This window comes from Coenobita brevimanus, chromosome 6 (assembly GCF_032717465.1).
Source record: "Coenobita brevimanus isolate Jiangsu-jjx chromosome 6, ASM3271746v2, whole genome shotgun sequence".
NCBI lineage: Eukaryota > Metazoa > Arthropoda > Malacostraca > Decapoda > Coenobitidae > Coenobita > Coenobita brevimanus.
In genome coordinates this window covers 69,984,937-70,006,673 of record NC_136959.1, presented here as the reverse complement: position 1 = coordinate 70,006,673, position 21,737 = coordinate 69,984,937, and the positions used below count along the sequence as shown (strand labels likewise).

Here is a 21,737-nt window from a genome sequence, read left to right as displayed (position 1 = left end):
CTGGTGGTCGCCCTCCCCTTTGTACTCGTTGCAATACCATTCTTTCTGTACGCCATATTTTCCTTGATTGTCCACTTTACACACTACAGCGACGTATTGCATTTCCATTTTTGTCTCACCTCCAACGTCCCCCCCTTCTTGCAGACTTTCTCCGAGAGTCATCGTATTTTTCCCTCCATAATATCATGTCCTTCCTTACCTCTATTGGTCTTCTTTCCGACATCTAATTCCGTTCCTTATTTCAATAGCCCCATCTGTGATATGATATATTCCTTCCATTGACCTATTTCTTCTGGCCCACCCAACGTACACAACTTGTAGCCGATGATCCGGCTTTGTGCTGGATTTTGGCACTAGGTTCTTATTGTTCTTCTTATTATTTCTCACCTAAAGGAATGAGTAAGATAGAATCAAGAAACAAAGAAAGATTAAAGCACAAAGGAAAGCTGTTAAACAGTATATGAACCAGGAGTAACAACAGCAGTGGCAGTTGATTGCGAGTATGTTTATCTCATCTACAGTGACCCTGTAGAAAGCGTTTTCTAGTGTTAGGACTTAGCTAGACCTTAACAGATCATCCAGCCCCGCTAGGTGATGGGAGTTTTACCTCTCCCAGCAGGGCAGCAATCCGGACAGGGTGCAAACTCTCAGATCTTTTGGTCTCGAATTTAGGATTTTTTTATTTGGGGAATTCCCCGAGCTAGACCTTGATAGATCATATAGCCCCACTAGGTGACGGGAGAGCGCTTCCTCTCCCAGCAGGGCAGCTACCCGGGCGGGGTTCGAACTCTCGACCTTTTGGTCGTAAGTCAGGCGCTCTACCACTGAGCCATCGTGTCCCCATGGTTACAGTGGGGCTGGGCAAAGCTCAAGCAAGAGTACGGGGAAAAATAAGCAAAATTACATAAAACTGCGTGTTTTACTGTACTCTGTATGCCTTTACAACAGTAAACATTTCAATCCTTAAAAAAAGAAAAAAAAATCGAGTTATCCACCCTAGTTCACTTGACGCTTGCGTCCTCGACGCTCCGATAGCTACGACATATAAATTATCTTACATTAAGAATGTTTGAACATAGACAGCTACGCCGTACATTTATCGTTGTGAAGCTTAATGACTATAGTTTGAATATGGTTCATCGTTAGTGATGTTGAAAAATTGTAGCTCTGATGTTTTGAGTATATAGTGAAACTAAAGTACGAAAAGTAAGATCAGCTAACCAGAATTCGTAAACAAGGGACGCCGCTGTAGAGGATACTGTACTTATGAACGCTATTGTTTACTGCTGTTGAATATGCATTTGAAGGGCATTATATTGGTAAGTTCCCTAGTGTAGTGAGGTTCCTGTAGACAGAGTCCTGTAAGTGAATGGGACAAGTGTATGGAAATACGGACAGCTGATAGTTCAATTGCCACTGTAGTTTCTTTAATGGTAGATATCAATTTTGGAAAATTGGCCAGTTTGAATTATATGGTGGTTTATCACGCATGATACCCCTTTATTACACACTCAGTTTGTTTATTGCCTTATATAGTATCGCCACCATTTTGCATTATTGAAAATTTTTTTGGATGGGAACTTGATGTAGTTTACCTTCAAGCATACACTCGATAGTACTGGAAACTCATAAATGCTCTCATAGGGGCCAGAATAGCTCATTGGTAATTCTCGCACCTCATGACCTTAGGATTGGCTGTTTGAGCCAGCACCAGGATAGTATATTTTTGGTGAGAGATGTAGCAGCCTCTCTAAGGATTTGGCTTGCCCTCCAGAGCTGTACAGTCCATTAGGCCTAGCTTGGGGATTCACCCCTTTAATGTACTCATAATGATTCCTGTTTACCATAGCATTTAGTGAAAGACTGATCATCATGATGCTGTTGTCTTAATATTAAAGTATACATAGGAAAGGACTCAGTTTTTCATGGTAATTACAAACTGTCATTACATTAAGCAACTGACATCGAACTTAAAAAGTACCGGTACCAGAAGAAACTCAGTACTATTTCCTTTTTTGATCCACTGCAGAATCAGGAAATTCTCATCTACTAACTTTTCAGCACCATAATCCTTAAGGAGACAGGACCATCCAGTTTTTCAGTTTTCTTATTTTTTTCTTCTTTAACAAAGTACCTCATGGGATTCTTTTAGTATTTTGTGAGTGTGTTTTCAAGGGGAAAAGGAAGTGTGTGGTAATCACAGGGGCATGTGTCTAAGAGGGCAAATGCAGAAAAAGAATGATAAAGGTGCAGGAAGAAGTAGGCAGCACTACATCCACTCTCTTGATGTGGTGCTTCCTACTTCTTCTTTCACCCTTGTCATTCTTTTTCTGTGACTGCCCTCTTTTCCAATATGTTCCATCTTTCCTGTCATCTTTTCTTACTCTTCATTCCTTTTCAGGTGCCTTTTTAGTGTGACTGGAAAAATATATGGTAGAATACTCATTGATAGGGTTAGGCATATGACAGAGGAGCTAGTTGGCGAAGAACAAGGGGGATTTAGGAAGGGAAAAGGGTGTGTAGATCAGATATTTGTTCTAAGATGTTTAGTGGAGAAGTATCTAGAGAAGGGAAAGAAAGTGTATGCTGCCTTCATGGACTTGGAGAAAGCTAATGACAGAATAGAAAGGCATGGTATGTGGAAGGTATTAAGATTATATGGAGTGGAGGGGAAATTGTTGAGTGCTATGAAGAGTATGTACGAAGGAGCTAGGGCTACAGTGCGAGTGGATGGTGAGCTGAGTGAGTTCTTTGATCTCAGTGTGGGACTGAAACAGGGTTGTGTGATGTCTCCATGGCTGTTTAATATATACATGGATGGGGTTGTAAAGGAGGTTCAAGGTAGGGCAGTGGATGTGGGGGTGGCTCTAATGAATGAGGGTGATATTTGGAAGATTCCGGTGTTGCTGTTTGCTGATGATACAGTATTGTTGAGTGAGGATGAATGGGAGTTGCAAGGTTTGGTGAATGAGTTTGGGACAGTGTGTAGGAAGAGGAATCTGAAAGTTAATGTAAACAAAAGTAAAGTTATGGTGTTTGAGGGGAATGAAGTCACAATGTACAGTGAGGTTGGATGGTGAGGATATGGAGAATGTGAGTGCATTCAAGTGCTTGGGTAGTGTGATGAGTAAGGATGGAACTTTGGGGGATGAAGTGTGTGAAAGGGTACAGGAGGGAAGGAAGGTTGTTGGTTCACTGAAAGCAGTGATGAGAAATAGGGAGGTGAGTATGGAAGTTAAGAAGTCATTGCATGATAGTATTGTGATCCCTACCCTGACATATGGAAGCGAGGCGTGGACCTTGCAAGAGGGGAACAAGTCAAGAGTGAGATCAGTGGAAATGAGTTACTTGAGAGGAGCATGTGGAGTGACATGGAGGGACAGGTTGACCAGTGAAGAAGTGAAGGAACTTTGTGGGGTGGATGTGGATGTGGTTGAGAAGATTAGGAGAAATACACTGAGGTGGTTTGGACATGTGGAGAGAATGGAGAATGAAAGACTGACTAAGAAGGTGTATGTAGGTGAGGTGGAGGGAGGGAGGGAGAGGGAGGGGTAGACCGAGGATGAGGTGGAGGGATGGAGAGGTATATGAGGGAGGGGGGGGTGAGTTGGCGGGAGGGTAGTCAAATGGTGGGTGACAGAGCTACTTGGAGGCGTTTAGTCGCGGCCACCGTTTGCGGGATTAGGGCGTCGGGCTATGGATAGATAGATAGATTTACATTGAGTAACAAGTCAAATGGTTTCTTGTAAGCCAGACCATCTACAATGCTGGCTAGTAACCGTATAACCAACACATACGTGTTCCCTAATGTGTCAGCAAGTGGGTTGGCAGAGGGTTAGTGCCCCTCCCTGTAAAACAACTAACTCAAAGGCAAATGGCCTCCCCTTACAGGACTATGGCGTCAGATGACAGATACATAGATCTGTCTTAGTGTAATGGGAAAAGTATATTGTAGGATACTTATTGACAGAGTTAGGAAAATGACAGAGGAATTAGTTGGAGAACAACAGGGAGGTTTTAGGAAGGAAAGATAGCAGTGTACAGACAAGACCTGAACAGGTATGTAGGCTATCTGGATTCTGGGCAGTGGCTTTCAGCCTGAACCATCAGTGGATAGACAGGACATGAAGTTAACAGTATTCAGTATAATGCTTTTGAAATATTAGCTATAAACTGAACAGAAAAATCAAATAAATAAGTAACAAACAAAGAAACAATAAATATTTTATTTTTTTATTTTTTTTATTTTTAAAAACATCAAAAAAATCACTAACCCTGGTATTTAATAAGTTCACTGTGGTACTTCAACCATTCTAAGCAACTTCTCTTCTATAAACATCAATCACAGATGCATTTTAAAGTACAGTACTTAGTGATAGGAAGCGTTATGAGGAACACACTGAGGTGGTTTGGCCATGTGGAGAGGATGGAGGGTGAAAGACTGACGAAGAGAGTGTATGTGAGTGAGGTGGAGGGGGGAAGAGGGAGGGGGAGGCCGAGGATGAGATGGAGAGATGGGGTGGAGAGGTATATGAGAGAGGGGGGTGTGAGTTGGGAGCAGGGCAGTGAAATGGCGGGGGACAGGGCGACTTGGAGGCCCTTAGATTTTATTTTTGTTAACTTGTAGATTTAATTTTTTTTTTTTTTTTTTTTTTTTTAAGCAAAAAAAAATCAATGATTTAATCACATGATTGAATCAGTTTGATTTAATCAATGCCAACCCTGTTATATACTGATACAGCATCCATTAGTTGGGTGTAATTCCAAAATTTTTCAAATTATGCTCAATGGACAACGACATTGCATGGCAGTTTTGATGTAAGCAAGCCAGTGTAGCATGACAGTGAGATCAGAGGAATGATGTAATGATATGAAGAGTTTTGGGCAAACTGGTATCCCTTAAGTATGCTCTTTCACAGTACCGGTACTTGTAGAATGTAATTGAAGTTATAAAACCCAGTTATTATATTAGTAATGGAAAGAGTGATATACTGTATTCAGTTAAAGTACAGGCGGTCAAAAAAGTGTCATCTGATGATATCCAAAATGACCATTATAACTTGTACAATAATGTTCCAAGGTAATTACTCTATTATCATATTAATTTGCTTATGTCAACAGGACCAGTAACGACTAGGAAATGTCAAATAATTTATTGCATCCTTAAGAAGCTATACAGTATTTATTAACTTGAGGTACAGTCATCAGGATGTTACAATATATAACTGTTGTCTGTGGTGCCATATTGTTCCATACAAGGTGATCATCGATAATTTTTTTAATCAGTTGTATTTTGCATCCACAGTAACTGATTTGACAGTTGTAGTTTTTAAATTTGACACTTTATTGACAGTAATGGCCTCACGAGACAGTGGAAACCTGAGTGTGAGTGGCATTCCTCCCAGCACAGCATCACATCCGGTGTCCTCCCAGGCTCAGGGAATGACAGTGGTTGGAGCAGCAGGGGCAGGAGGGGTGGCTACAGCAGTAGTAGGACAAGGAGGAGGAGGGGCTGCTGTGGGCTCAGCCCCTGCTGGGGGCTCACAAGCAGGAGCAGAGGGGGCGGGGAGGGTCAGCAATATACAGCGCATTCAACAGAAGAAGGCACAGGTGCGAGCCTGGCCACGTGACAAGAAACTTGAGAAACTGGCTATATATTCTTCATGTAGGGTAAGTTTTAATACTGTATTTAGCCAAAACTTTATCATTAATGTCAGTGTTTCAGTACAGTGATATCTGTTATATTATTCTTCCTACTTCCAAATGAAATTACAGTAGTCAACATATGAAAGATCCCCTGTAGTGAAGGGTTTACAGAAATTGACTTAATTTCCCAAAATTAGCAACCTTCTTTTTTTTTTCCTTTAAATTTTATACTGGTAACCCATAAAGAGTGAGATGCATTCCTCGGCTGATTATTCTAATTCAAAGGTAGCTAGCATAAAACCATAAAGTATCTCAGCTGTCCTTTTGACATTAAGAATAAGTATAAAGATCAAGTGACCTTTCTCCGAACAGCCTTAGGCATGGTGAGGATGGAGGATATAAATACCTGTACTGTAATAGTGAAATTTATGGGTGTTATGGTATGGAAAGAAAGAGCTGTCAGACTGAGAAGTGAAATTACTGAGTTGATAGAAGGAATATGTTGGAATGTCATGGACATATACAGTACTAAGAAAGTTTGTACGGTCAACCCCCGTTATTCACAGGATTGCTATTTGCGGGTTCACCTTCACAGATTTTTCTGGGAAATTATTTCAACTTATTTGCTGGTTTTCCCATAGCACCAGCTGTTCCTAGTGGTTCGTAAGTGATTTTTTTTGCATGTTTTGTGTGAGAAATACTGTCCTGTACAGTTAAACTGTGCATATACCCTGTATAGGTATTGATATGTGCTGCTCAGCACATAGCAAACTCTTATCGTCATCATTGTGTGGTAAGTGCAGTACATTGTATCCAGAAGAGCTTGTGTATCATCCTGTACAGTACTGTCTTATTAGGAAGTACTAATGTGCCAGAAAATGCATTTACAAGTGTTATAATGCATTTGTAGGTAATAGGAATAGCTCAGACATTGAAATCAGTTAGTTCTCTGGTAGTTTTGGGCTATTTGCAGAATTCAGCATTCATTTGGTGCTTTGGTACATAACCCCCATGAATAGTGGGACCTGACTGTAGAAGTGTGATTGAGGGTAGTGTTGGTAGCAGCAGGCTTTAGGCCTATGTGATATGGAGGAAGAGATTGGAGCAGTATATTGGTGAAACAGAAGGAAAAGGAAGAGGTTTGTTTGAGGGAGTGAGAGAGGTATGTGAGAATAAGGTAGCCTGGAGGATGTATTTAATCCTGCTTACCATTCACTCTCAACAAATATCTTGCTGAATCATTTCAGGTGTGCAGTGGTAAGCTGGATGAAATGGCCAAAACCCACAAATGTATACCACTACTGATCATGAATATATAACACAAGTACTCACCACTGTACTGTACCGTATATGACAAAGGAAAATACAATGATCCCTTGGTTATCATGCACTTGGTTATAGTGGTTTTTGTTATCACTGCTAAATGAAAATCTGCACTCCTGCCATTATTGTGCATTTTTTGGCTTAAAAACATTGTTATTGGGCACCAAAACTGGTTTCTGCTGATAATGATGGTGCAAAATCAGTGGTTTCTAATGGCTTGGAGGGATTCAAAGATGAGTCCCTACTAGAAAAGTTAATCCAAGGTTGTGGAGACCACTAACTTCCCTCCCCTGTCCTTGGAACCACTTTCCTCAAGTCTGTCTTAGGTCTCTATATGGTACTGTATGTGTTTCATTCTTATTGTACCCTTTTTTTCATTATCTATTAACATAACTGTGTCTGTGTGTGTTTCTGATATTAACCATAACAGTAGCTATGTATGGTATGTATTTAGTGGATCTGAAATCTTGTGTAAGGGAAAATTTGGGTTTACATGTGGGGTGTCCAGTACCAATTAGGATAAATCTCTTAGGTTCTGTGCTTTCATTATCACGCACAAAGCACAGTGCCAGTGGACTGGTTGACGATCGTGTGCAAGTTACATAAAGTAATAAAATGGTCACTTACAAACCCTACCAGGGCCACAGCTCACCACCACTTACAACAGTGTCAGAATCGTACTTCAGTGTCGGTAAGATTTCTGTGATAGTAAGCTGTTATTATCACACTAGGAGTTTAAGACTTAGTGTGATAGCTCTCATTAAGATGAAGTATGCTGTTTGTGCTTTGATGAAGAGTTTTGTTGGTTTTAGAGACAGCTGGGTAGCACAAAGAGTAGATTTGATTAAGTCATAATGAAATATTTTATGAACTGAATCAGGATCAGTATTGCTAGGTCCTGACTCCACAAGCATATAGATCTGAAATTGGGCCTCCTAGATAGGCCTGACCTTGGCCAGCTAGACCTCTGTGGAGTATTTGGTTATTGATTTCTTGGTCTTGTGTATTGGTGATGTTTGAACATCTTTTTAGTAACAGCCAGTCTGATCTGGAGAATGGCCAGGAGCGAAAAAATAGAAAATCCACTCATCACAGCAGCAGGCTCTGAACTGCTTGATGGGGTGTATGGGAATTTAGTGTAGGTCAGTATGAAGAAGTTCAGAATGTTCATTCACTTCCCAAAAATTTTTGCAGTTTTTTACAGGCCACGCTCAAACGACGCCAGCAGCCATTTATCGGGTAAACATCATTCGACGCCAGCAGCCACGGAGGGGTTAAAAACAAAATTACAGCCTTCTTCTTCTTCTTTCGTCATCGTCTTCTTCTTTCGTCATCGTCTTCTTCTTTCGTCATCGTCTTCTTCTTTCTTCTTCTTCTTCTTCCTTCTTCTTCTTCTTCTTCTTCTTCCTTCTTCTTCTTCTTCTTCTTCTTCCTTCTTCTTCTTCTTCTTTTCTTCTTCTTCTTCTTCTTCCTTCTTCTTCTTCTTCCTTCTTCCTTCTTTCTTCTTCTTCTTCTTTGTCTTCTTCTTCTTCATCTTTCTTCATCGTCTTCTTTTTCTTCATCATCTTCTTCTTCATCGTCTTCTTCTTTCTTCGTCATCATCTTCTTTCTTCATCGTCTTCTTCTTCTTCCTCCTTCTTCTTCTTCTTCTTTTCTTCTTCTTCTTCTTCAGAATATACCAGCATCCTGTCACAAAAATATTCCTTAATCTACCCCAGAACTGTATGTGCAGCCAAAAATTAAACATATACACATAAGATAGAAGAGAAGACTGAAGGAGAGGAAAAAATGCAAGAGAGAGGACAAAGGATAGGGAGGGGGGGTTAGCATAAGATGGAAGGTAATTAAGGGAAATCACAGGTGAAAATTTTTAAAATTAATCTCCCAGTCCAGTCCGTTTGGCTGATTCACGCATACTGGTTCTATACAGTATTTGATTCTTGTACAGTATAGTTCTGTGTTGTGGTATCATGCTAAGTACATACTGACACATTTGCAATTATTCTTAATTTTTTATTTACAGGCAGATGAAAACTGCAAGTGCAATGGATGGAAAAATCCAACACCCCCAGCCCACCCCGCCCGTCCTGATACCCCCCAGCCTGCTGCCCCCCCAACCCAACCTTGCCGCAGTTGCACACACACACTGGGTAAAAAATTTATTGTTAGTTCGATGATTATTCTAACCAAGGAGCTTTAATACATGGAGTTTGCATGACATTTCCTTAATGCAAGGACTTGCCATTGAGTGTTGGTAATGGTTATATTGACTGATACAGAGTAAATCATTTCGTAATGTACCATAGATGCCCTTTTTTGTCATAAATTACCTTGAAATATCCCCATGCATCCTTGATGCAAAAGGTGATGAGTTGGGCAGGGGTTAGTTTGGATTGGTTTAGAAGAAACCCTTGTACAAATGATTATCTTACTGCATGGCAATCACAGATTTAGGTGGTGGCAACCATCATCCACTCACCTGATGTAGAGCTACCTACTTCTTTTTCTGTGTCTGCTTTCCTCTCTTCCTATTTCTCCCATCTTTCCTGTCACATTTTATTACTCGTCTTTCCTGTTTAGGTGGCTTTACATTGAGTGACAATCCTAATGGTTTCCTGTAAGCCAGGAAACCATTTACAGTGCTGGATGGTAACCATATAACCAACCCATAAATGTCAGCAAGTGGATTGGTGAAGGGTTAGTGTCCCTTCCTTTAAAGCAACTAACTCATGGACAAATGACCCGCTCCTTACAGGTTTATGGCATCTGGCTTTAGATAGGTCGATAGAAAAGTAGAAATACACTTTCTGTATCTCTGAATCAATTTCCTGTATGAATGGGATACTAAAATCATGGATAACACAAATAGAATCCTTCCATCCATCATCCAATCCTATGTTGCCCAATGAGGAGCGGAGGAGCCCAAGGTTAGGCGAGCTGGTCCTGACATTGAAGGTGTGAGTGACCAACCTCACTCATCCCTGAGTGGCATTACGTGAGCAACAAACCCCAGCCATCCCTTGGATATAAACTTACACAGGTTCAGTTTGATTGGAGTGCCTTAACCCTTTAACCGAAGGCATTGTTTTGACTCGACTGCCCCCCCCCCCACGGGGGTTCCAGCCAAAATGTAAACAAACCTTTAAACCTTTGTAACTCTGCACAGAATAAAGCTAGAGCAAAAAGTAAGGTACCATTAGAAAGTACTAACCTTCAGCTTTGCAGTGATTTAGGTTTCATGACTTTGTGGACTTTCGTTGTACAGGCAGTGCCGTTAGAAGTGAGCGATCTAAAATCACAAAGTAAAGAATCACTTGTCAGAGATGCAGCAGACAAGAAAAAATGCTCGATTATCTCAGGTTTGAAAGAAAAAACAATGACGGTGAAGCCAGAAAGAGAAAGGGAAGAACTAAGAAGGACAAAGGAAATAGTGACTAATATTAATAGTAATTAAATGTTTCCAGTTTTCCAAAAAATCCTATTTTCTGAAAGCTTTCTGATATGAATCATTTCAGAGTTTGGCAATGCACTGTACCAGGATGTCTGTAACGTGGGTTAAATGCGTTAAGGAGGGCAACCAAGGTTACTCATATGACTACCAGGCCTTACCCAGACCCAAGACCAACTTGATGATAAGTCCATAATCACCTAAGGCACCACAACGCTTGACTGCTGCCACAGAAATAGTACAGTATAGTGCTGGATATGACTATGACTAAAATGAGTGACCTAGTAGTGAACATACGAATGGCGGGTGCTAGGATAACGGGGATGGTTTGGTAAACAAAGCCACCTTGTTTGACAGTTGACAATCATGATGTGCATTTGGGATATGAAAAACAATACCCAGGAGTACTGAGCTTCATTTTCCCCCCATCATGGCAATTGTCAAAACAAGACAGGCCAGCCATTTTGCTGGGACAGGGTGTTAAAAATGGGCTTGACTAAAATGGGAAATGGATGACCAGAACATTACATAACCAGGTCCTGCCTGTGTATGTATTTGAATAATTGTCATACAACCCTCTTCCCGTACAGGTGATCACGTGAGCCACCTAGAGACAGCCGGAGATGATGACCTGGACCGCCTCCTATCAATTGTTGTTGATGTGGAGAACCTCTTCATTTGCGTCCATCGTGAGGAGGACTCTGACACTAGGCAGGTTAGTTTCTCGATGGGAAATATGGTTTGTGCTGTGACAGAGTAGCTTGCTTGAGGTCTGGTATGAAATTGAAGGTATGGATAAAATGAAATGTACAATAGTTACCTAAATAAAAATTTGATAATTTTATGCCATGTACAGAAATTAGCATATTATAACCAGTGGATGATTTGAGTGTGGTAGGTGGGGACGCTCACCATCCACTCACTCAGTGTTGTGCTGCTCTCGTGTGTCTGCCCTGTCCTCTCCTCCAGCCTTCTTTCCTTCCATCTTCTTCTGTCTTTCTTTCCTTCATTATTTCCTCGTCTTTCTGCCTACGGGTGACTTTGCTCTCCCTCTTGTATCTTACATTCCTTCATTCTTTCCTCTTCCTTCTGCCTATGGGTGACTCTACACAGAATGACAAGCCAAATGGTTTCCTGTACACCAGGAAACCATTTATTATGCTGGGTGGTAACCATATAACCAAATTTTGGCGCCTGGTGGTTTAGTGGGTAATTATTGTGCTCCAGTCAGATTGAGTCAGTGAAGATTTATATCCAAGGGGTGGTTGAGGTTTATTGCTCACGTAATGCCGCTCAGGGATGAGTGAGGCTGGTCACTCTCATCTTAAATGTCAAGACCAACTGCCTAGCCCCAGGCTCCTACACTTCTCATGGGGCAACGTAGGATTGGATGATGGATAGATGATTTGAGCAAAGAAATGAGGTGGGGAGGAGAGGTAGTTATAAACTGGACCTAGAGACAGTGTAGATTAGGTTGGTTACAAAGGAGAGTGCATGGAGTGGAAGAAAAGTATAATCATACCCTGGTACAGTGCACCCACGAAAATTTGAACATCTAGGTTTGGACACATCTAAAGTTCAAATACAGTAAACTCTCAATTATCCAGTGTACAGCAACCAAGTAGATGTTGGAAGGGGACTTACTGATGGAATTTTCTGTAATACTCTCTGTAAACCTCCACACAGGGGGTTTAACCCCAATAAAGCCTTACAACTGTACTGTACGGTATAACTATTCAGATGTAGAAGAATACTTTACTTTTAAATAATGTAATATGCATGATAAAATGTCATTGTACTGTACTTTACCCTACAGTACAGTACTATACTGTACAATGCACTGTCCACACATTTTACACCCTTCTCCTGGAGGCAGAGTTAGAGAGGGTGAGTCAGGTTAGCAGTGCAGACAGAAAGAGGATAGGTAGACCTAACCAAGCATGAGGAGAGAGATGGGTGAGGCATGAGTGACAGAAATAAAACCTAAAGATGTTAGGGTGAGTAAACTAACCAGGAAGTAGCAGGAGAATTGATAAAGCCCATGTAGGATTGGCAGTATGGCTGCTGTTACTGGCAAGAGAGCATTGGCTTTTGGGGAAGAGAGAGACCAACACTTTGTCAGCATTTGGGATGAGGTACAGTAGAGGAGAAATGGCATGAAATATATTGAGGAGGAGGGATATACATATTTGATATTGAATGTGAAAGGAAAGCAGAATATAGGGACATAAAGGTAACAAACAAAAAAGCAACAAATACTGCATTTTCTTCAGCTCAGGGCACTGGAACAAAAGTAAACAAAATGAGTATCCTCAGAAAACCCACAGTGTTGGCAGGCATCATCCATCAGGGAAATTTCCTTAATATTTATCTTATACCCTTACATAACATCATATGCAAGATATCAAAAGTAGACAGTAACTGTCTTACCATCCATGATGTAATCTTTGTGCACTGTACAGTGCACAAAGATTACATCACAGTGAAATATGAAAAATGTTGGAAAAAGTGCACAACATAACAATACAGCCGCAAGTAGGTTGTGTGTGCACTTGTTATGAGATAATTATGGTGATTGAAACATGACCATGTACAAGATAAAACTGTGATACTACCCCGAAGTTCTGTACACACTGAAACTAGAATAAATAGCTCATCTTTCCTTATGTTCTCAAAGACAGCCAAGGTGTTGGAAACAGTACAGTAATCCCTTGATTATCACACACTTGTTTATAGCAGTTTTCGTTATCACTGCAAGATGAAAATCTTCATTTCTGCCGTTATAACACATTTTTCTGCTGAAAAACTGTGTAGTCACACACCTGAGCTGGTTTCTGTTGACAATAAAGGTGTAGTATCTGTGGTTTCTGATGGCTTTGATGGATTCAGAGGTGCAGCAAGATTGTGCAAGCAGAGTGAGAGAGTTCTGGACTAATGTGGAAGTGTGCATGGAAGAGTTTGAAAGGAATGAGAGAGTGTTTTTGATTGATGATATGAATGGTAAAGTAAGGAATGTGGGTGTCCGACTCTGGGCACAGGCTTCAGAGCCTGCTATCAAGGCCCAGCAGTCCTCCTACATACCATACACCTCTACATGTCACCACTTCGGCGCTAACACCCACCGTCCATATTGAATACATGCTAGGGCTGTCTCATACAGGACTGGTGTATTGGTATTGGCAGGGGTATTTTTACGACATGTCGGCGGGTCTTCTGGTAGATCAGTAAAGCCTGATTTTAATGAAATTCAAATCCGTAAACTGTTCCCTGCCCCAGCCGGGATTTGAACATGGGTCCGTTAGGACCGCACGCCACCTCTCTAACGATTGAGCCACCGCCTCCCCCAAAACCTCCACATCTTTCACTCTAGAGTTAATGTATTGTGATTGCTTGTCATGACTTTGCAAGCCCCAAAACTTTTTGAATGTTTCCTTAATGTTCTCTTCACCAATCTTAGTAAAACAAGCATCTTTACATTGACAAGGAGGTCCTGTGGATCGAGCAGCAACCTGTTGCTTCGTAGAGTGGCTGATATAGGCCTCACCACTGTCTCTTTTCTTCTTTTTCACATGTTGAGACCACATTTGTGGCCGTCTCTGCTGTTTCAGTGGCGGGCTGGAACTATCTATAACTCTCTCTGAGTCGGAGGATGTCATAATGCCCCCCAAAAACACAGAAAAGCACTCAAAATGGGCAGAGGACAGTGCAGCCCATCAACCACATGCGATGTTCAGGGGGACACTGGTGGGGGACTGGCTGAGGCTGGAGGCCAGTACTGAGACACGGCCTCCCAATGGCTAGCCGCTCGTGGTGCATACGTCCTCCTGCCATGTGGGAGCAGACTTCCTCTATGGGTTTTCAAGGCCTAAAACACGCGACTCTTGCCCACCTGCCAGCCAGCCATAAGGGTCCCTTTTGTATATAGCATTATATAGGGAGGATCTAGAAGGCTCCACCTACATATTGGCAGGAATAACTCACCATCAGCCATTTTTGGTGCATATGTCACTCTGCCTCTAGATGCCTCATATGACAGACAAGGATTGTGGAAAGTAGTAAGAATATATGGAGTAGATGGGAAGTTGTTGAAGGCTGTGAAGAGTATGTATGAGGGTGCTAAGACTGCAATGCATGTGGATAGTGAACTGAGTGAATTTTTCTATTTGAAGGTTGGCTTGAAACAGGGATGTGTCATGTCTCCATGGTTGTTCAATCTGTATGTGGATGGGGTTATAAAAGAGATACAAGGTAGGGCTGTGGATGTTGGAGTGGCCCTAATGAGAGAGGGCAGTGTTTGGAAACTCCCTGTACTGTTGTTTGTAGATGATACTATGTTGTTGAGTGAAGACGAAGGGGAGCTGCAAAGCTTGGTGGATGAGTTTGGGAGAGTGTGTAAGAAACGGAATTTAAAGGTGAATGTAGGGAAGAGTAAAGTTATGGTCTTCAAGGGAGGTGAAGTCAGTGAATGTACAGTGAAGTTGGATGATGAGGAAATGTAAAATGTGAGTACATTTAAGTACTTGGGTAGTGTGATGAGTAAGGATGGAAGTTTGGAGGGTGAAGTGCTTGAAAGGGTACAACAAGGAAGAAAGGTTGCTGGTTCCTTGAAGGCAGTGATAAGAAACAAGGAAGTGAGCATGGAAGTGAAAAAGTTATTACATGACAGTCTTGTGATACCAACTCTGACGTATGGAAGTGAAGCTTGGACGTTGTTGGAGGGACACAAGTCAAGAGTGAGAGCAGCGGAAATGAGTTATTTGAGAGGAGCCTGTGGAGTCACATGGAGAGACAGACTGACAAATGAGGATGTGAAGGAGCGTTTTAGTGTGGATGTGATAGGAAGCATTAGGAGAAATACACTGAGGTGGTTTGGACATGTGGAGAGGATGGAGAGTGAGAGACTGATGAGGAGAGTGTATGTGAGTGAGGTGGAGGGGGAGAGAGGGAAGGGAAGGCCAAGGATGAGATGGAGAGATGGAGTGGAGAGGTATATGAGAGAGGGTGTGTGTGAATTGGGAGCAGGGCAGTGAAATGGCGGGGGACAGGGTGACATGGAGGCGATTTGTTTGTGTCCACCCCGTATAATGGATTTAAGGTGTCTGGCAATAGATAGATAGATAGATAGAAAATCGAGGTTGTGGGGTAGAGGAAAATCATGTTTGGTTTGGATGAAAAGAGTGGAACATGATACAGTTTGGAGAGAAAGAAGGAAGAGGAAGGGGAATAATATAGAGAATGAGGCAAGCATGTATATGTAAATTAGCCCAGAAGTGGTTCTGTCACAACCACCCTGTGTTATGAAGCTCCTAGGAGGGAGCATTGCATCGTGGGAGGTGATGATGATGATGATGATGATTTAATTATAACTGAAACTTAAAAGAATGCAGTGGAGGATACTTCATATTCAGAGAACTTAAACCAGACCAGAGGAAGGAAATGTCAGGTTAATTTCAAGCACTGTATGAATTATCCACACATTTCTCTTGCAGGTTTACTCGTACCTCTTCCGTCGCCTGCGCAAGAGTATTCTCCAGGTCAGCCCCCCAACTGTTGAAGGACCCCTCGGCACCCCTCCTTTTGAGCGGCCGTCCATATTCAAGGGTGTTACAAATTTTGTCTTCCATAAGTTCAACCACTTACAACAAAAGGTACTGAAAAATTTTTGAGTGTTTGGTTTAGAGAAAGTATGGTTGTGTTCATATTTTCCATTAATTATAATTTTTAGCTTTTCTAAAATGGAATAATGTATGAATTATAAGAATTCAAGAAATTCAATTTTTTGTCAATAAGAGGCTGTAAAATGGAAAACAGTGGGAAATTTAACAAAAAGAACAAAAAAATCTTGGATGGATGTCATTGGGGGAGAGAAAGGTGGTGAACAAATCTGAGGTAAATGACAAACAACCCTCCATCATGACAGACAGTAGGATACTGAGTGATCATGAGTGGTATGGTGATTCACCTGTGCTTCCTTCTTGTGGCTGGACGCAAAATATGGTAGTCATATTGGATCATGCAGTATCCACCAGCTTTCAAACAGTGTCACAAAAAGAGCGTGTTAAAGTACATCAGCTGCATAATATGTATGATAGTGGCAGACACAGTACAGTAAAAAGTCCAATTCTTAGAAGCTGGTGTTCATCCCTCAGCTTCTTAAGATTGTTTGGTAATAGAATTAAATCCCAAATTATACTATCCTTCATGTAGGGTCAGGATACTTAAGTTAGCATAATAATATTATTTGGTGATAGAATAAAATTCAGCATGTTCTGTATTCAGTGGGTTCATTATCATCATCCAACCTCCTAGGGCAGGGTGAGGAGTAGCAACATCTAGAGAGCCTGAGTTTGCCCAATTCAATGGGCCATGCTCCCATTCACTCATCATTCAAACCCACAGAATCCTGGCTCCATCAGATAGGCCAAAAAATTTTCACCCCACTCTGTAGCTTCACATATACCTATCTGGTTGAGTCATTCTGAATGCTGTCACTTTCAAAAGGGGTGCCAAATCCCTGGTTATGTGCTTCTCCACACAAAATTCATCCAGCCAGCTTGGTCTCTTGTCAGTTACCAGCTTCCATATCTCTCTTCCTCACACATTCTACCATATCCCTCCACCGTCTCCTGGGCCTATCTCATCTCCTTCCTCCTTCAAGTTCGCTCAGATATATCTTTTTCACCGCCATTGTCAGCCATTCTCTCCACATGACCAGACCATCTCAGTACACTCTCTTCGATCCTGGTGTCCAAAGACTCTTTTTCTCCACATCTTTCATGAATCACATTATTCCGTATCCTATCCACTCTCTGTACTTCACATACATTCCTCAGCAGTCCCATCTCCACTGCTCTTATTATTCACCTTTCATTTTTATGCCACACCATAGTCTCACATTCGTATGTTAAAGTTGGCTTTAACACTCCTTCATGTAAGCCTTTGCACAGCTGCAACACTCAAGTCTGTTTTTTATCAAGGCCTTCGTAGCACCAGCTACTTACCTTCCTTGTGTCACTCTGCTTTCCACTTCTTTTGCACATTTTCCCCTCTTCCAGGTATTTGAACTCTCTCACCAATTCAAGTCTCTCTCCAGTCACTGACATCACACTGGGAGTCACCTTCTCTCACAGTAACCATCACTTTTTTCTACATTAGTCTCAAGGCACAACACTCACAGACATATACAAAACTCTGCATCAGTCTACCAAGTTCTTGTGCAGTATTTGCAAGCAGCACTGCATTATCAGCATATAACTAATTTGAGACATTCCATCCATCACCAATCATTACCATCTCCATCCCTTTCTCCATTACTCATGTTTTTACTTCTCTCATCACCCCTTCCATGTATATATTAAACAACCATGGGGACATCACACAACCTTGTCGCATGCCCACATTGACCGTGAACCAATCACTCAGATGTCCATTTACCCTTACACGTGCCTTACTACCATCATAAATACTTGACAGCACCTAGCAGCCTACCATCTACACTGTATGTGTACAAAGTCTTCCACAGTCGTTCTGTGTCTGCTTTGTTGTATGCTTTTTCCAGATCCATAAATGCCATAAACACCTTATAGTCCTTCTCACATGCCTTCTCCATTATCGCCTTACTCCAGTTATTTGATCCACACATCCTCTGCCACTCATAAAACCACCCTGTTCATCGCTCACTAGGACATCTGATATCTCTCATACTTTGTCTATAATAATTCTTCCATATACCATCCCTACAACACTCAGTAGACTTGTGCCACGATAATTTTTGCATTCACTTCGCTCGCCTTTATTTTTGAACGGGTGCAGTCACTCTTTTTTCCACTCTACTGGCACAGTTTCACTCATCCATGCCTTCTTACATATCTCCAACAAGCACATCATTCTGCTTTCTCCACTACACTTAATCATCTTTGCATACACTTCATCAACCCCAGCTGCTTTCCCGTTTTCCAGCCGCTTCACAGCGTTCTTCACCTCTGTGAGCGTAATGTTTCCTGGCACTGCTTTCCTTCTCTGTACACCCCCAAAACCAGTCATGTTAACGGTCGCATTGTTTTCTCCATTCCCATTCATCACACTTGCAAAATATTCTTTTCATCTGGTCCTTACCTCATCCCCATGGGGTAATAATCTACCACTTACATCCTCCGCACTTTCACATTTCTTTCCGTTGTTAGTGGTTTCATATTACTATTCATATTACTGTACTTGCCCTCCTTCATCCATTCCAAGTCTGATTTTGAATGTAACTGTCTTATGTCTTTGCTCCAGGACTTCCAGATGATGAGTGACTTAGGCAAGATGTTCCTACATTGCCTCAATCACTGGCGTCTGGAGACTCCATCTGTACGTCGTGCCCATGCAACCCCAGAGGAAAGCAGTGCTTATAAAGTCAACTACATGAGGTATGTAATGCTATAAGGTATTAAAAAATTCTGTGGGAACTCTTTGAAGAGGAGCACCTATTGTCATTATTGGATTTGGTTCTCAGAAATGAAATCTTAATTTTCCCAAGTAATGGAATTGTGGTTACAAGCTTAGCAGCTAGCCATACACATATTCACTTTTAGGAAAAAACCTAGCCACAAGCACAGTATGGTACACTGAAACAGAGTTCCAGGCATCTCGAAATGAATGGATCTTGAATTTGGCTCTCTCTTGTATTTTTTCTCTTGGAAGGAACAGTTATGCAGGCTCATGGCCTTTGGTTCCTTCTTCCTCATATAAAAAAAAAGAAAAAAAATATCAAGTTTATGTGTTGCAAGGTGTTGACCAAAAGAGAGGAGAGTGTGTGGACTGAGAATCCCCATACCCCCGAAACTATACTCTTCTCACTTTAACTTCTTGGTCTAAAAATGCCATCTTTCTGTCATGAATGCTGAGTTATGGCAGTAGATTAACACCAGAATATGATACTGGTCACAAAGAAATGCTGTGGACAGGGTTGGCATTGATTAAATTTATCTATCTATAGCCCGATGCCCTAATCCTGCAACGGGTGGCTGCAGACAAAACGCCTCCAAGTCGCTCCGTTACCCACCATTTGACTACCCTCCCCCCAACTCGCCCCCCCTCCCTCATATACCTCTCAACTTCATCCCTCCACCTCATCCTAGGTCTACCCCTCCCTCTCCCTCCCTCCACCTCACCTACATACACCCTCTTAGTCAGTCTTTCATTCTCCATTCTCTCCACATGTCCAAACCACCTCAGTGTATTTCCCCTAATCTTCTCAACCACATCCACCCCACAACGTTCCTTCACTTCTTCATTCGTCAACCTGTCCCTTCATGTCACTCCACATGCTCCTCTTAAGTAACTCATTTCCACTGCTCTCACTCTTGACTTGTTCCCCTCTTGCAAGGTCCACACCTCGCTTCCGTACGTCAGGGTAGGGATCACAATACTGTCATGCAGTGACTTCTTAACTTCCATACTCACCTCCCTATTTCTCATCACTGCTTTCAGTGAACCAACAGCCTTCCTTCCCTGCTGTACCCTTTCATGCACTTCATCCCCCAAAGTTCCATCCTTACTCATCACACTACCCAAGTACTTGAATGCACTCACATTCTCCATATCCTCACCATCCAAGCTCACTGCACACTCTGTGACTTCATTCCTCTCAAACACCATAACTTTACTTTTGTTTACATTAACTTTCAGATTCCTCCTCCTACACACTGTCCCAAATTCATTCACCAAACCTTGCAACTCCCATTCATCCTCACTCAACAATACTGTATCATCAGCAAACAGCAACACCGGAATCTTCCAAATCTCACCCTCATTCATTAGAGCCACCCCCACATCCACTGCCCTACCCTGCACCTCCTTTACAACCCCATCCATGTATATAGTAAACAGCCATGGAGACATCACACAACCCTGTTTCAGTCCTACATTAAGATCAAAGAACTCACTCAGCTCACCATCCACTCGCACTGTAGCCCTACCTCCTTCGTACATACTCTTCACAGCATTCAACAATTTCCCCTCCACCCCATATATTCTTAATACCCTCTAGATACCATGCCTATCTATTCTGTCATAAGCTTTCTCCAAGTCCATGAAGGCAGCATACACTTTCTTTCCCTTCTCTAGATACTTCTCCACTAAACATCTTAGAACAAATATCTGATCTACACACCCTTTTCCCTCCCTAAATCCCCCTTATTCTTCTCCAACTAGCTCCTCTGTCATATGCCTAACCCTATCAATGAGTATTCCACCATATATTTTAGCAGTCACACTAAGAAGGCAAATATCCCTATGGTTACCACATACTTCTCTCTCCCCTTTTCCTTTGTATAAAGGAACAATTATACCTGATTTCCAGTCCTCTGGAACCCTTCCCTCTTCCCAAGCCAATCTACACAACTTCCATATCCACTCCACAACAATCTCACCCCCATACCTCAGCATTTCACCACACACTCCATCAATTCCTGGGGCCTTCCCCATCTTGATCTTAAATCAAATTGATATAATCATGTGATTAAATGATTGATTTTTATGCTTAAAAAAAAATCATGATTTTATTTATACTATATATATATATATATATAATTTTTTTTATCTAAAAATTAACAAAAATAAAATCTGAAGGTTTATAAAAGTTGTGTATAACTTTGTGTTGGCATTCATTTATTCAGATACTTAAGCATTAAGTTAGCAATTTAGAGAATGGTGCCATTAGAAGTTGCTACATTGTATGACAGAAAAAATATTTTTACATTTGTGTAACTAAGTATTGAAATTATTTATACATCTGAGATAATGAGCCATAAATCAAAAACCAAAGCCATATGACTAGGTATTCTATGCTTGGTCACTTAAGGCCATGTCACAATAATTATCAGCTGAAGATTTTTCTGTGTGGTAATATAATCAGGTTTGGAATATGCTGTCTTGATTACCACTGACAACTCAGCCTTAACCAGTAGTGTAGTAGTGTACAGACAGGACTTGAACAGGCATGTGTCTGGATTCTGGGCAGTGGCTTTCAGCCTGAACCATCAGTGGATAGACAGGACATGAAGTTAAAAGTATTCAGTACAATGCTTTTGAAATATAAGTCGGGGGCGTGATTGAGATCAGTGCTCATGGCCAGAAAAAGGCCATTCATAGTCAGCATGTACTGATTGTGAAACCAGAGAGTGGCGCTGGTGCCCTGACAAATCAGATGGGAACAGAAATCAGAGGCATACTTAACTCGGTACCGGTTGACAGCTGCCTTAACCCCTTCTTTACCAAAAATGTGTTTTGATGTACCCCCGTACATCGCCTGTAAACACCCGTGAGACACCGGAAC

General features: G+C 41.6%; 1 protein-coding gene across 1 annotated transcript in view; it reads left to right on the top strand.

The window, feature by feature from the left end:
• Positions 1–5,505: 5,505 nt before the first annotated feature.
• Gcn5 (Gcn5 acetyltransferase) overlaps positions 5,506–21,737 on the top strand; it is a gene marked incomplete at its 5' end in the record, with an annotated part of 38,794 nt that continues 22,562 nt past the window's right edge. The window contains 5 exons of the mRNA XM_080274517.1: positions 5,506–5,670; positions 8,993–9,119; positions 11,008–11,132; positions 15,907–16,065; positions 18,695–18,828. Coding sequence (XP_080130643.1) covers positions 5,506–5,670; positions 8,993–9,119; positions 11,008–11,132; positions 15,907–16,065; positions 18,695–18,828 — 710 coding nt within the window. The remainder of the gene's footprint in view (positions 5,671–8,992; positions 9,120–11,007; positions 11,133–15,906; positions 16,066–18,694; positions 18,829–21,737) is intronic.